Source organism: Entelurus aequoreus, linkage group LG01 (genome assembly GCF_033978785.1).
Source record: "Entelurus aequoreus isolate RoL-2023_Sb linkage group LG01, RoL_Eaeq_v1.1, whole genome shotgun sequence".
Lineage (NCBI taxonomy): Eukaryota > Metazoa > Chordata > Actinopteri > Syngnathiformes > Syngnathidae > Entelurus > Entelurus aequoreus.
In genome coordinates, this window is record NC_084731.1 from 40,597,584 (window position 1) to 40,612,016 (window position 14,433).

The 14,433-nt window shown below is 41.2% G+C and overlaps 1 protein-coding gene across 4 annotated transcripts in view; it reads left to right on the top strand.

The window, feature by feature from the left end:
* The window catches only part of chd6 (chromodomain helicase DNA binding protein 6), a 135,119-nt gene that overhangs the window by 119,185 nt on the left and 1,501 nt on the right, over positions 1–14,433 (top strand). For 3 of the 4 annotated variants that reach the window (XM_062050719.1, XM_062050725.1, XM_062050731.1), the window contains 8 exons: positions 3,851–4,873; positions 4,945–5,096; positions 6,472–6,705; positions 7,028–7,591; positions 11,680–11,916; positions 12,041–12,181; positions 12,442–12,546; positions 12,621–14,433. The exon at positions 12,621–14,433 is cut by the window's right edge and continues 1,500 nt beyond it. In XM_062050719.1, coding sequence (XP_061906703.1) covers positions 3,851–4,873; positions 4,945–5,096; positions 6,472–6,705; positions 7,028–7,591; positions 11,680–11,916; positions 12,041–12,181; positions 12,442–12,546; positions 12,621–13,589 — 3,425 coding nt within the window. In that variant the 3' untranslated portion in view covers positions 13,590–14,433. The remainder of the gene's footprint in view (positions 1–3,850; positions 4,874–4,944; positions 5,097–6,471; positions 6,706–7,027; positions 7,592–11,679; positions 11,917–12,040; positions 12,182–12,441; positions 12,547–12,620) is intronic. The other variant, XM_062050739.1, reaches the window with a different exon arrangement.

Below are 14,433 nucleotides of genomic sequence, written 5' to 3' on the forward strand. Positions count from 1 at the left end.
GTGTTGGGAATGGTTTAGTTCAGTGATTCTCAAATTGTGGTACGTGTCTATGAATGTTCTCATTCATCCAGGTCATTGTCATCTCAGGGCATTCAATCGATCGCAACTGGACTGTTTGGTTTGTCTTAGAAAACGTTTCGCCTCTCATCACAGTAGGCTTCATCAGTTTGTGCTTATAGACTTAGATTGGTCAAATCTAGTCCCACTTCTAAGACAAACCTAACAGTCCAGATGCGATCAATTGACCGCCCTAACATCGGATTGTGGTACACATACCACTAATGGTACGAAGGTTTCATCTACTTGTATGCCAAATAATCACTTGATTAAAGTACAGTGTTTTATTTTTCCTATATTCAAACACAGTTTTATAGTTCAAACTGCTTGTAGTGTAACAGTGGCCAAAAATATTAAATATACTTGTTTTTAATTAATACTTCGGCCTACTACTTTACTGCATTTTAATGTGGGTCATTATGGTGGTGCTTGGAGAGCCAAGTTTTTTCTGAGGTGGTACTTAATGAGAACCGTTTGAGAACCCCTGGTTTAGTTTATTTGAAACATGAGTCACAGAGTTTCATTGAAGTATCAAATGATTACAATCGCACAGTTCAAATGTCTGAAAAGGAGTACGAAGAAGCAGAGCTTGCTTAATCCTGCCTAGAGGTGGGAATCTTTGGGCACATCATGTTTCGATTACAATTATTGGGTTGACGATTCGATTCAGAATTTATTCTCGATTCAACTTGTTTCTCATAATAAAAAAAATTGCTATACAAATGATAAGAAAACCTTTTTTAAAACAGCTTACAAGTTACAAAAGCTCCTCTTGGCTGCTAACATACTACTTAAATGCGCACTATTGGCCTAAAAACATATTTAAAAAAATAAATTTTTAAAATTGTATTTACAAATATCACATAATTTTTATCAATCTGATAAAAAAGATCAACCCCAACTCCAACCCAATCCTACTCTATTTTACTGAAATTTACTAAATTTGCAAAGCAATTGAAAATACATACAAATACAATACTTATTTAAAATACAACAGCAAAAAAAAGGAAAAACTAAAATTAATAAAAGCTACAGAATCAATAATTATATCAATAATAGTTATTTAATGTTGTTACTGGTAATCCAAAAATGTATTCTTCAGAAAAAAGTAAACTTTTTTATTTTTTATACTAATTCTTGAAAATTATTACGCTAATCGATCGGCATTAAAGAAAAACAGCGATTTACTGTAATTATGAATCCGTTTTTGGAACACTCCTAATCATACCCCTATACTTACTGTATGCCATGTATGCTCTCAGGTGTAAAACGGCGTTTGGGATCTTTCACTGAAATACATTTGTTATGTGGAGACTTCCGGGGGGAGCTCAAAGTAAAGCCGCTGCTCCTCCACATCGAGAGGAGCCAGATGAGGTGGTTCGGGCCTCTGGTCAGGATGCCACCCGAACGCCTCCCTAGGGAGGTGTTTAGGGCACGTCCGACCGGTAGGAGGCCACGGGGAAGACCCAGCACACGTTGGGAAGACTATGTCTCCCGGCTGATCTACAGACGCAGTAAACAAGTACAAAACATATAAGAACAAACTAACTAGCATACTACAAACAAGTAGGAATTTTTTTTACAGTCACTTATTGGACCGGAACAAAAACAATATGAGCGCAACATGGGGCATCCTAAATAGCATTATTAAAAATGGTGCTAAGAAAGATTATCCTAAATACTTCTCAGATGGAAATGTAAAAGATGACAATATGAACGAAGTAGTTGAAACATTCAATAAGTACTTTGTGAACATTGACGAAATCTGGAGAAAAAGATTTCTGATCCTGAGTCAGTTGAGGACTTGAATGACACTGCAGATATAAATCCCCACTCGCAGTTCCTTAATCAATATTGTGAAAAATTTGAATCCAAGACCTCAACTAATTGTAACTGAATTGAAATGGAAACAATAAAAAAGTTTATTATAGAGATTTCAGAACCTTTAACGTATATCAGAAACCTATCATTTCAATTAGGCAAATTCCCAGATAAAATGAAAATGGCAAAAGTCTTACCAATTAATAAGACTGGAGACAAACACCAGTTTACAAACTACAGACCTGTTTCTGTACTTCCACAATCTGCTAAAATTATTGAAAAATTGGACACATTCATAAATAAAAATGAAACACTCAGACAACTAATACAATACAGAGCCAACATAGCAAAAAATGTGCTGCTACAGTGTTTATGGACTTAACAAAAGCATTTGACACAATCGTAATATCTTAATAAACAAATTAGAATGGTATGGAATAAGAGGGTTGGTTTTGAACTGGGTAAGAAGCTACTTAACCAACAGGAAGCAATACGTGAAGCCAGGCGAACACACGTCTACAGAGCTGAAAATATCATGTGGCGTACCTCAGGGATCAATACTAGGACCCAAATTGTTCAATCTTTATATAAATCACATTTGTAAAGTTACAAAGGACTTAAAGGTACTAATATTTAAGATAATACACCGGTGTTTTGTTCAGCAGAGAACACACAGAAGCTAATACAAATATTAACTGAAGAAATGAACAAATTAAAAAGATGGTTTGACAAAAACTCTTTGATTCTCAGTAAAACTAAAATAATGCTATTATGTAACAGTAGAAGGGAAAGTCAAACACAAATACAAATAGACCGAGTAAATATTGAAAGGATAAAAGAAAACACATTTTTGGGTGTAATAGTAGATGATAAAATTAACTGGAAACCTCATGTAAAAAATACACAACATAAAGTAGCAAGAAACATGTCAATAATGAATAAAGCAAAATATGTTCTGGACCGAAAATCACTCCATATTCTCGCTAGTGTTTCCATATCTGAGTTATTGCGTATAAATATGGCGAAAAAACTACAAACATGCACTTCATTCACTAACGGTGTAACAAAAAAGCTAAATTAGAATAGTACATAATGTTGGATATAGAGAGCATACAAACACTTTATTTATTTAATCAAAAATATTGAAATTCAACGACTTGGTGCATTTACAAACAGCTAAAATTATGTACAAAACAAACTATAACCTGCTCCCCAATAATGTACAACAAAAGAAGAGAAACACAACCTCAGAGGAAAATCTAATTTAAAACATTTATGTGCACATACCACACTAAAACCTTTAGCATATTCGTATGTGGGATTCAATTATGGAATGGATTAAACAAGGAAATCAAACAAAGCACCAATGTGATTCAATTTAAGAGACTGTTCAAACTACAAGTGTTCACAAAGTACAAAGAAAACAATAATGATGAACATTTTGAATAAAAAACAAAAACAAAACAATACATGAGATAATGATTATTAATGCATTTAATATTTGTTTACTTACCTTTGGTATATTTATTTATTTTTAATTTATTCACTGTTATGTTACGAACATAGAACAAGGAAATTGAATAAAATTGCTATGAAAAGGGTAGGATTAAATAAGCTCTGCTTCTTCCTACTCCTTTTCGGACATGCTGTAATGAACTGGAAATATGTGATGCATTACATTGTATCGTATGCATGTTAAAAAAAACTGGAACTGAACTTTTTCATGGCTCAGTAATTACTAATAATTAGTTTACTTCCTATGTGTAGCCTACACATTTTGTAATAGTTAAAGAAAGGGATAACATGTGTAATAGTGAAGTAATAGTTTGTTGAAACAATACAGTGATTGAAACAAATGACATAAGTAAAGGAGTACAACTAAGGTGAACATATTATGATTAAGAGATACATACAACGTTGTAGTCTTTTCTGTTAACAAATTGTTGTTTACGTATGCCATTCATGCTCTCAGGTGTGGAACAAAGTTTGGGATCTATGCGTCTACCTACTGTTTTGCCAAACATGGACATGGCTGACCCAGAACCTGCTTTGAGAGAACAGGAGGATGCGATCCAAGTGTGTCAAAACCTCCAGCAGAACTTTGAGCGGGGCGACAATAAAGAGGGCAACGTTCTCCCTTATCTTGGAAAGCTGGAGCAAGAAGGGCGTCTCATGTGTCCTATTGAGGAGGTGGACACATTAATGTTGTATCAGACCGCTGAAGAGGAGGAGACCATAGCAAACTCTATCGACTCTGAAGCATTGATGGCGGACGAACCTGGAGAGTTCCTCCAAGATGAAGGGATGGCAGAAGGCTCCAGAGACAATGGTCCGCTGGTGAACAGAGATCCTGCAGATCAAGTGGACAAGATCTCCCGGGGTCACATGGATCAGTATTCCTTGATTGATGGTGCTGGAGTCAAGGTGGAAGAGGTTCAGAATTGTAACAATGAATATCAGAACTTATCTGAGGACTGCAGACAGAATAACAAATTGGACCAAATTGACAATGATGCTCGTCTGCCTGCCGCTAACCAATGCTCCACTCAGTCAGAAAGCCACAACGCGGTGAAAGACCAGCAGCTCTCAGTCAAACTGGAGGAGACCAAGACAGAAGATGAAGGTATTTTCCCTCAAATGAGTTTGGTTAAGCCTGAAGATGTTGAAATTAAAGCTGAGAGGTTAGACCCACCCCTCAAAGCAGAAACACTGGAGTCCTTTCCCATCAAGACAGAGAGCTCCGCCATTAAACAGGAAGCTCTTTGGCTGACGACCGACACAAAGCTGGACATCTGCGAGGTCAAACCTGAGGACAAGTCAGAGCCGTTGGAGTTCAGCGCCCCACCCAATGGCAAAGCTGAGACCGGGCAGGAAGTTTTAGAGGCCGACAGCACGGTACCGACGTCGAAGCTGGAGCAGGTCGACGAGCTGGTAGAAGCATCCGAGACGCTAGAGGTGAAAGGCCAGGTGAAAGAGGAGAGGTCCAACTCACCAGGTAGGAAAGGAGCTCAAAATTATGTTAAAAGTTATGATTATCGCTGAGGATGATCCTGTCATATCTTCCAGTGCCGGGGGTGGAAGACTTTGCAGGAAGTCCCAGGTTCACTGCTCCTTTTTCTACATGTGAGCTCCCTGACAGCCTCAATGACATCAGGGAGCCCACCATCGCCCAGCTCTTACAGGAGAAAGCTCTTTACTCGTACTCCGATTGGCCTAAGGTAGCTCTTTCACTTCATCAGTTACACCGCTGGAACGTTAGTTAGTACTCCTACTTACGCCTGGGCCGATCAAATAATGTAACGATAAATGAAAATGAACTCAATAACTTTGCCGTCATCGATGAATTGCCATGTTTGTGTGTTTTTGTTTTTGTTTTTTTTCCTATCTTGTTTTCAAACATTGGTAAAAAAAGGGTTCACTATGTGCATCGCTCATGGCACCTGCACGCTTTTAGTGAATAGCAGAATTAAATGAACACAGTAAATCCTCTTGTCAATCATCCACAATCTTTGTCTCTGCACGGACAGAGAGACTCGCTCGTAGGGATGTAACAATAAACTGTATTAATCATAACAATGGTAAAACTCCCGACAATTAAAATGATGGTTTTAAATTAAAATGATTAAAAAAAAGTGTTTGATAACTACAATTTGATAAACTCACGTACCGACTGGCACGACTTTGCTAGCTTAAGCACTAACATGACTACAAGAAACAATAACGTCTTTCTCCATTAAAAAACGACATACCCCAATCTAAACTTATATAAACACATCACTGTCTGAGCAACTAAGATATTCAATTCTGCACATTGAACCTATAAACAGTGCGCTCTTAGAACATAATAATCATTCTATACTCCAAGGAATACGAGATGGAAAAGTGTTATCACGGTGCGTTCAAGAACCGCTGAACAAAGTAGGAACCCACAATGACCGCTAGAACACTACGTAAGTGAAGCATTATAAACACAAAACATGCAAAATAGTAAGCTTTTTAACAGCATGTCTATTTATTTTAGGTATTCCAAAAAATATTTAGCTCAAAAGATTTCAGTGTGTGTATGAGCACTTTTTATGCACCTTCAACAATACTGCGATAGCAATAACCGTGATCATTTTGGTCACAATAACCGTAATATTGATTTTTTATATTGTTACATCCCTATTGCAAAGCCAAATGTGCAGTGTGGGAATATTTCGGGTTGTCAACAACGGACGGACTTGTCAGTATGCCCAATTTGTTGGAATGTGATAGCAACAAAAAACTGCACTACAAGATGTCAATATTTATTAAAGTGCTATTTTTGCTAACAGAGATTGAATCCATTTTATTTTTGTTTGTGTACTTATTTAGGGTAATCAAAAGTTATTGACCCCCCAATTACACTGGTTAAAAATAACAGATGAGAAATCAGTTTATTGCGTTTAAAAGGAATACCTGAATCATTGTTATTATGTATGAAGGTTATACTAGTGCTTAATTTGGTTTGAAAATTATGCTGACAATAATATTGTTTATTGGCGATACTTTCTGGGACATTATATTAACTACTGACCTTTCAATGCGATCTCCTCCTCCATCTTCTCGCAGGACCGTGTGATCATCAACCGCCTAGACAGCATCTGCCACGCCATCCTGAAGGGCAAGTGGCCTTCCTCCAGTGACCAGTACGACTCTCCGGCCTCTTTGGCCGCCAGCAACTTAGCCCAGCAACACTTGCAGCGCTCAGGCTTCCTGACCAACGTGCCGGGCCAGGCCAGGATACAGCAGGCCAACCCAGGACTGGCCTTTTCCATCTCCCCTACTCTGATGAGACTCCCCAAGGTAAACAATGACATAAGGAATGACGTATGTGTCCATCGTTTATCTCTGTTCTCTCATGTCATGGTTCACGTGTGCGTTGGCCCACCATCTTTAGCTTAAGCTATTGTAAAAAGTAATTTTTACCCCATTGATTTGGTGCTTGATCAGACTGTGATCAAAGATCATGTGCCTCAGTGCTAAACGAGAGAGTTGATGTTTTTAGTAGCTTTTCACAAGCTTACAAGGAACCAGAAATAAAGGTGAGGCTGTGTGTTGTCATGTGTATGTTTTAACAAAAACGTCATTGCTGTCCACCCCTCACCCACCTTGTCCACCCTGACAGTACGTGCCGCGGGGCGGCGGGCGCGGAGCTTGGCGCCTCACCTCCCTCCCTCTCTTGCAGGAGAGACTCGTGGCCCCTCCCTACCTTCCGGAGATCAAACGATCCGGAGGTCGGAGGTCATTTGACTATGAAGCGGTGGCGGCCGCCGCTAAGGTCTTAGCTGGCAAGACAGCATCGAGCGGTGTCTCTTCTTCAGGCGGTGGCGACTCTCACCGCGACATGTTAATTAATGGTTGGCAGGAAGCCGCCATTGACCTCAGCAAGTCGCCGGGAGACGTGAGCGCCGGGTCTGCTGAAGGTGCAGCTGTGCCTGGAATGGGCCAGCGCGGCGCTCACAAGCTGCCCCCGCCGCCTCCCATCACAGCCCCCCTAGCGGGCCAAGCGGGAATCGACATGGCGGGAATCCTGCAGGCCGGACTCATCCATCCTGTGACGGGACAAATAGTCAACGGCAGCCTGAGGGGAGACGACTCCCTGAGGAGGAGGAGGGGCAGGAGAAGAAATGTGGAGGCGCTTTATTCCGAGTTCACCAAGGCCAGGCTGCATTTACCAGACACCACACAGGTCAGCCGTTCTCTAAGTCTACAATTATATCTGTCTATTATCTATATCTGTCTGTCTAAAGCTGGTCATACTGTATAATAACACACATATTATATTATACAAAAGTTGATTAATAATCAATAAATAACTCAATATTAGTTTTTTAATTAAAATATTAAAAACATTTAAATAATAAATAAAAACTACAATATACCATATTTTTCGGACTATAAGTCGCTCCGGAGTATAAGTCGCACCGGCCGAAAATGCATAATAAAGAAGGAAAAATACATATATAAGTTGCACTGGAGTATAAGTCGCATTTTTGGGGGAAATTTATTTGATAAAACCCAACACCAAGAATAGACATTTGAAAGGCAATTTAAAATAAATAAAGAATAGTGAACAACAGGCTGAATAAGTGTACGTTATTTGACGCATAAATAACCAACTGAGAACGTGCCTGGTATGTTAACGTAACATATTATGGTAAGAGTCATTCAAATAACTATAACATATAGAACATGCTATACGTTTACCAAACAATCTGTCACTCCTAATCGCTAAATCCAATGAAATCTTATACGTCTAGTCTCTTACGTGAATGAGCTACCGTAATTTCCGGACTATAAGCCGCACCTGACTATAAGCCGCACCAGCTAAATTTAGGGGAAAATACAGATTGCTCCATATATAAGCCGCACCCAACTATAAGCCGCAGGGTTTTGATGTGTAATTACCGTAGTATATAGGGGTTCCTGTTACCACGGAGGGGATTGTCGGGACAGAGATGACTGTTTGGGAATGCAAAGCGTCCCATTTATTAACAATAAATCTTTCAATCATTCAATCAAACTTTCACATCTTTGACATGGCGAACAGCATTCGTGCAGAGTACAAATAATACAACGGTGCAGAGTAATACAAAGTGCTCGCCTGTACGTTATCAAAATAACCAGCCTACCGGTATATGAAAAGTCAGTCTTTAATCATTGTGTCATCGTCTTCCTCCTGTGTACTAAAACCACCAAAATCCTCTTCGTCGGTGTCGGAGAAGAACAGGCCGTAAATAAGCCGCACCCTTGTATAAGCCGCAGGGACCAGAACTAGGGGAAAAAGTAGCGGCTTATAGTCCGGAAATTACGGTAAATAAAATGATTTGATATTTTACGGTAATGTGTTAATAATTTCACTCATAAGTCGCTCTTGAGTATAAGTCGCACCCCCGGCCAAACTATGAAAAAAACTGCGACTTATAGTCTGAAAAATACGGTAAATAAGAATATAATACAATTTTCAAATTAGATTTAAAAGAAGAATATATGTATCTGAATGTATATACGTCAAACAGTGTATATACAGGTGAAACTCGAAAAATCGTGCAAAAGTCCACATATGTCAGCAATTCAACTTCAAATGTGAAACTAATATGTGATATGAACTAATTACATGCAAAGTGAGATTTGTCAAGCCTTTATTGTAATACTTTTGATGATCATGGCTTACAATTTTTGAAAACCCCAAGTTTTCTGAAATTTTCAATTCAAGGTTTTTTATAAGCTGTAAGCCATAATCATTCAAATTATATCAAAGGAATGCTTGAAATATCTTGATTTGCATGTTATGAGCTTATCAGTACCACCTTGTAAAATTGCTGTAATAAACAAACCTTTGCACAATAATCAATTTTTATGAATTTCACCTGTACACTATATATAGGTGCATTCTATAAAATAGGATATTTGGCAAAAGATAATTAAGTAAAAAAATGTAATTTAGATGAAGAGAACAAAGCTTCAGAAAGTTTTTGCAGTTCTTGCTGATAAGAAAACCAAACAGTTTTTGACCTTTTTAATTCATACGATTCTAAATTTTGGAATTATCAAAATTAGGGCTGGAACAATTAATTGATTAAATTGTTTCATTCGATTAGGGAAAAAGCTTCAATTTATATTCTGTTGCCTTGATTAATTATCTAATGAGTGTAAGTAATGCAAATTCATAAAATTTGAACATCATAGTTTCCAGTGGTGTGTGGGTGCCGGCCAACAGTGGAGTTGTTTTTTTTCTTATTTGTTTGACTGCACACATGTTAAAAGTGCAATTTCAATGGCGATGATGTGCATTTATTAGAAAAAAATTATGACCATGGCAATACTTTTTTTTTTACGTATAAAATTGAATTATTCATTGAATGTAATGTAACTTTATTGTCATTGCACTTAAAAAGTACAACAAAATTTGTTTTTTTTTAGTACAACCTGTCAAAGGACAGACATATTGTATACAGGGGTAGACAGAACAGGAAGACTGTCAGGATCCCACCAACCGGCGACCCTTCAAAAAGGACGGTAAAGGTAAAACTTGGGGGGAAAATGGAGGAAAAAAAGCAACTCCCAGCTTTTATTAGGGGGGGGCTCAGTTTGAGACCAGCAAAAAATGTCAAGAAACACAAGCACATAATATGACATACAAAACTCGAAGCGGCGAAGGCGTAAAATGGGGGTTGGCTGTATGTGTGCGTATCGGTATTGTAGTAGTCCATGGCATGTGTGTCCATAAACCTGGAAGTTGTCCCAATCGGCGTCACAATCTTTTGCCTCATCCTGCAGAGTAACATCGCGCTGGTTGCTATGGAGGTGCCCGAGCTTTAGTCCAACAAAGTCAAAAACATCCCAGGCATATTTGAAGGAAATGGGGAAGGGATTTTAGAGCGTCTTTCGCTGCAAAGGTCCCACTGAGTGTGCTTACAGCATAACCGTGCAAAGGGAGCTGAATTGTAGATAAGGATTGTTTTGGCTATGCCGAGCAGACGCATTTCAATGGTTCGTCTGCTCTAGTTGTCTGTTCTGGTTCTAAAATTTATCATACTTTGCCTTCAACTTAGGGCTGGTCGATATGGCCTTTTTTTAATATCTCGATATTTTTAGTCCATATTGCGATATATATCTCGATATTTTGCCTTAGCCTTGAATGAACACTTGATACATATAATCACAGCAGTATGGTGATTATATGTGTCTACATTAAAACATTCTTGTTCATACTGCATTAATATATGCTCATTTTAAACTTTCATGCAGAGAGGGAAATCACAACTAAGTCAATTGACCAACACTGTATTTATTAAACAGTTATTAAGCAGTGGCACAAACATTCATGTCTGTTCCAAAACAGAAAGTGCAAAATTGTCAGTCATTTTAAAACAAGCTATTAGTGCACTTTTGTGCATGTCACTAAGATGACATATAACAACACTAAATTAAAGCACACTTTTTGTACAGAACGCCACTACAATAGTTTAAAACAAATAAAGTGCACTTTTGTGCATGATGTCACACAAGATATTTCAATAACTGTCAAATAAAAATTAGCTGCATAATAGGAACTCAAATTGTGTACGTCCTTCGCTATGTGGTAGGTTCCTGCGGACGTCATCTCCTTTTGTTGTTGACATTTTTTTTCATACGGTGTTGATCTGGAAATGTTTGCCTCGGCATTTTGATGGTGTAGGCGTGTGGCACCGAACGGAGATGTTGACATGTGGAGTAAGCACTCTTCATTCTCTAGCGGGTGACTTTTCAAATGATGCTACATATTAGCAGTAATACTACTTTTTGTAGCAATGCTTTTGCCCCACACTTGACAAATTATGGTTGTCTGTTCGACATATTCCCACTTGAAGCCAAACCACCGCCAGACGATGGACCCCCTGCTGTTTTTCTTGGGAATTAATTATTCCTTCATTTGTTACCAGATTCGCACCTTCTTTCTCTCGTATTACCACTCGCACCACTCCGCTAGCATCACAGCTAACGTTACCCATGCTGCTACCTCTCTGCTCCGCGAGGACGTATACATATGTATGTGACGTATGACGTGACAGTATGTGACGTATGTAAGAAGGTGCGCTTGCTCTCTGTGAGAGAAAGAGTGAGAAGAGCCTGAAGTGTAATGCCTTCAGCTAAAAGCAACTGCGTGAGAACGTATACTCGAATATCACGATATAGTCATTTTCTATATCGCACAGAGACAAACCCGCGATATATCGAGTATATCGATATATCGCCCAGCCCTACTTCAACTTTAACATTTCTATTTATCTACAGAGTCGTGTGGAGGTGATCAGCCACTCCTGTGTCTCCTCCTCCACCTCGTCACCCTCCCCCTCGTCCTCAGAGCGCCCTGCCGCCCCTCTTACGCCGTCCTCCTCATCTACGCCCACGCCCACGCAGACGCCCCCCCAGCCAGATACGGCGACCATGGAGCGAGAGGCATCCGGCAAAGGTTTGATGGAGTGGCTGAGACAGAAACCAGGATACAGTTTGGAACTGCCTTTTACTCACGTGAGTGTTGATCCTTGAAGGATATGAATGATGATGCTAGAAGGAGAACAATGTAATCATAAATATCACATCAAGGGCATTAAACGGAAATAAATATAATAACATCCACGCTGCATCTCTTTAGGTGGGAGCAGGGGTCTTACACGGTCTGGTGGAGCGTCCCAAGCAGAGGAGGCATCGCTGCAAAGACCCCACCAAGCTAGACGTCAACACCTTAACAGGGGATGAGCGCGTTCCCGTGGTGCACCGCGGCACTGGACGCAGGGTACGCTTGCTTTTTTGCCTTTTGGGCCCACTTTGCACTTGAAGTCTGGCACGTTTGGCTCGTCAAGAACTTCTCAAATACTCACGGCTAGATGTCACGGGGGCCATGGGTGACAGGCATCATTAATGCTTTAACAATACGCAAGCCTCCAGCTCGGTGGCAGCAGATTGCAAACTAATCAAAGATTTCAACTGAAAGAAGGAATCAGTAATGAAAGAACTAGTTAGTCTTGACATTTGACCATCGTTCCTGTCTCGCAGCTGGGGGGCGCCATGGCGCCAGCCATCAAAGAGCTGTCCAGGTGGTTGGATGCTAACTCGGAATACTTTGTGGCTCCCGACTGGTCTGATGTCGTCAAACATTCTGTGAGTACGGGAGATGTTTCTGCTAAGGTGGCATGACGCTGCATTTTTAAGATGCTTGTCCTCTCCTCCTCTAGGGCTTCCTTCCAGAGGGAAAGTTCTCCCGGATCTTGACAGAACCAGTCAGCAGGGACACCGCCTCCCGGCGACGTGGACGCCGCCCTCGCAGCGAGATGCCCAAACCCCTCCTGGCTGATTCCTCGCCCTCCGGCCTCGGGCCCCAGCTCTTCATGAATGGCGGGTTAATCGGCAGCATGGACTCAATGGTGGCCATGCAGAACCTCCGCGGGAGTATTCCTGGAATCCCAATCTCTGGAATCATGGCGGCTGGGTTCCCTCACGTTTTCCCTACGGCGGTTTCAGCCGGAGGTGGTGGAACATCGGCGGAGGACGCCAAGAACGGCTTGAGTATGTTGCCCATGATGCTGCACGGCATCCCACCCCCCCACGGGGCCTTGTTTGGTGTGGGCGCCATGATGACGCACACGCCCCCTGCCCTCCACGCCAGCCACTCGCCCTCCTCCTCTTCCTCCTCTTCGCTGTTAGCCACAAAGGTAACCTCCACGATTGCGCCTGTCACGTCAGAGGCGGGCGGCCTCACGTCCACTACGCCGTCGGAGGGCAGTGAGAAGAAGTGTCGCCGTGACGACAAAGCCGGGGAAGCCGAGACGGCGGCCGCTGTCGTCACCTCCACCAGCAGGGGGCATCCCAGCGGCCATCTTAGCTTCAACCCCTTCCTAATCCCTGGCATGTCTCACGGCCTCCTGTACCCCCACATGTTCCTGCCCCACGGAGGCATTGTGGCGCTTCCCGCCATGCCTCCCGGCGCCACGGACACCTCCCCGGGAAGTCCCAAGAGGAGGCGCAAGAGAGACCGGGAGGAAGCGGTGCACCAGGAGGAGGAAGTGGAGGCGGTGGAAGAGCAGCCGACCAACCAGAGTGAAAGTACAATCAAAGAGGAGGACCCTCCCCTCCCTGAGAACGGAGGGGCGGGGCCTACTGAGCCCCTTCAAGCAGACTGCCATCAGCATGCTGAGGAAGAATAGGAAACAAGAAAGAGTGTACAGTTTGTCGTGTCCTTCAGTCCTTTTATTATGATTATTATTATTGATAACGTCCTCACATTTATACACTAAGACCCCACCCACCATCTCCCATTACAAGAAGACTGACGGTCAAACAGGAGAGCTCTTTGTCTTTTTTTTTTTTTTGTGTGTGTGTGCAATGCTCCAAATTCCTCACATGCAGTGCCCTCTGGCGGCCGTTGACTGAAATCCATTTTCTGGTCACATGGCCATGTGACACCACCTGCAGGAAACGTCAAACAACAAAAAAAAGCTGATAACAATCCTAACCTTTGCTCTATTTTAGGCCTCTTCATTTGTAGTTCTTAATAAAAAGACACAACGTCACTTTGAGAAAGGCAAAGAACTGAGTGCGGCGTGCAGGGGGCAACGTTTTAATTTGACATGATGCAGCAAACATGGACAATTAACTGTTGCATTACCTCATGTGTGTTCAGAAGGAACACTACCAGAGTGTGTCCCCTCCTTTGTGTCAACAGTCTACATGTAGTGCTGTATATTGCTTTTTTACTTCATTGGATTCCTTTTTCATTGGATGAGGAAACTTGATATGTGTGTTCGTCATAACAGGAAGTACTGTAAAAAAAAATTTGCTGGTAAGCAAAACAGGGTCACTTTGTTTTTGGGTTTGTTTTCGTACATGAAAACGTTTTTGCACAGCGTCTTTTTTTTGAATGTCAACCACTCTGTGTTTGTATGTGTGCGCGTGTATATGTGTCGTCCTTACAGGTCACTTTTTTCTTAGCTGTTGCCTTGTCACACTTTGTGGCTCCATATAATTTATTATTGTTGGACTTTTCTTTTG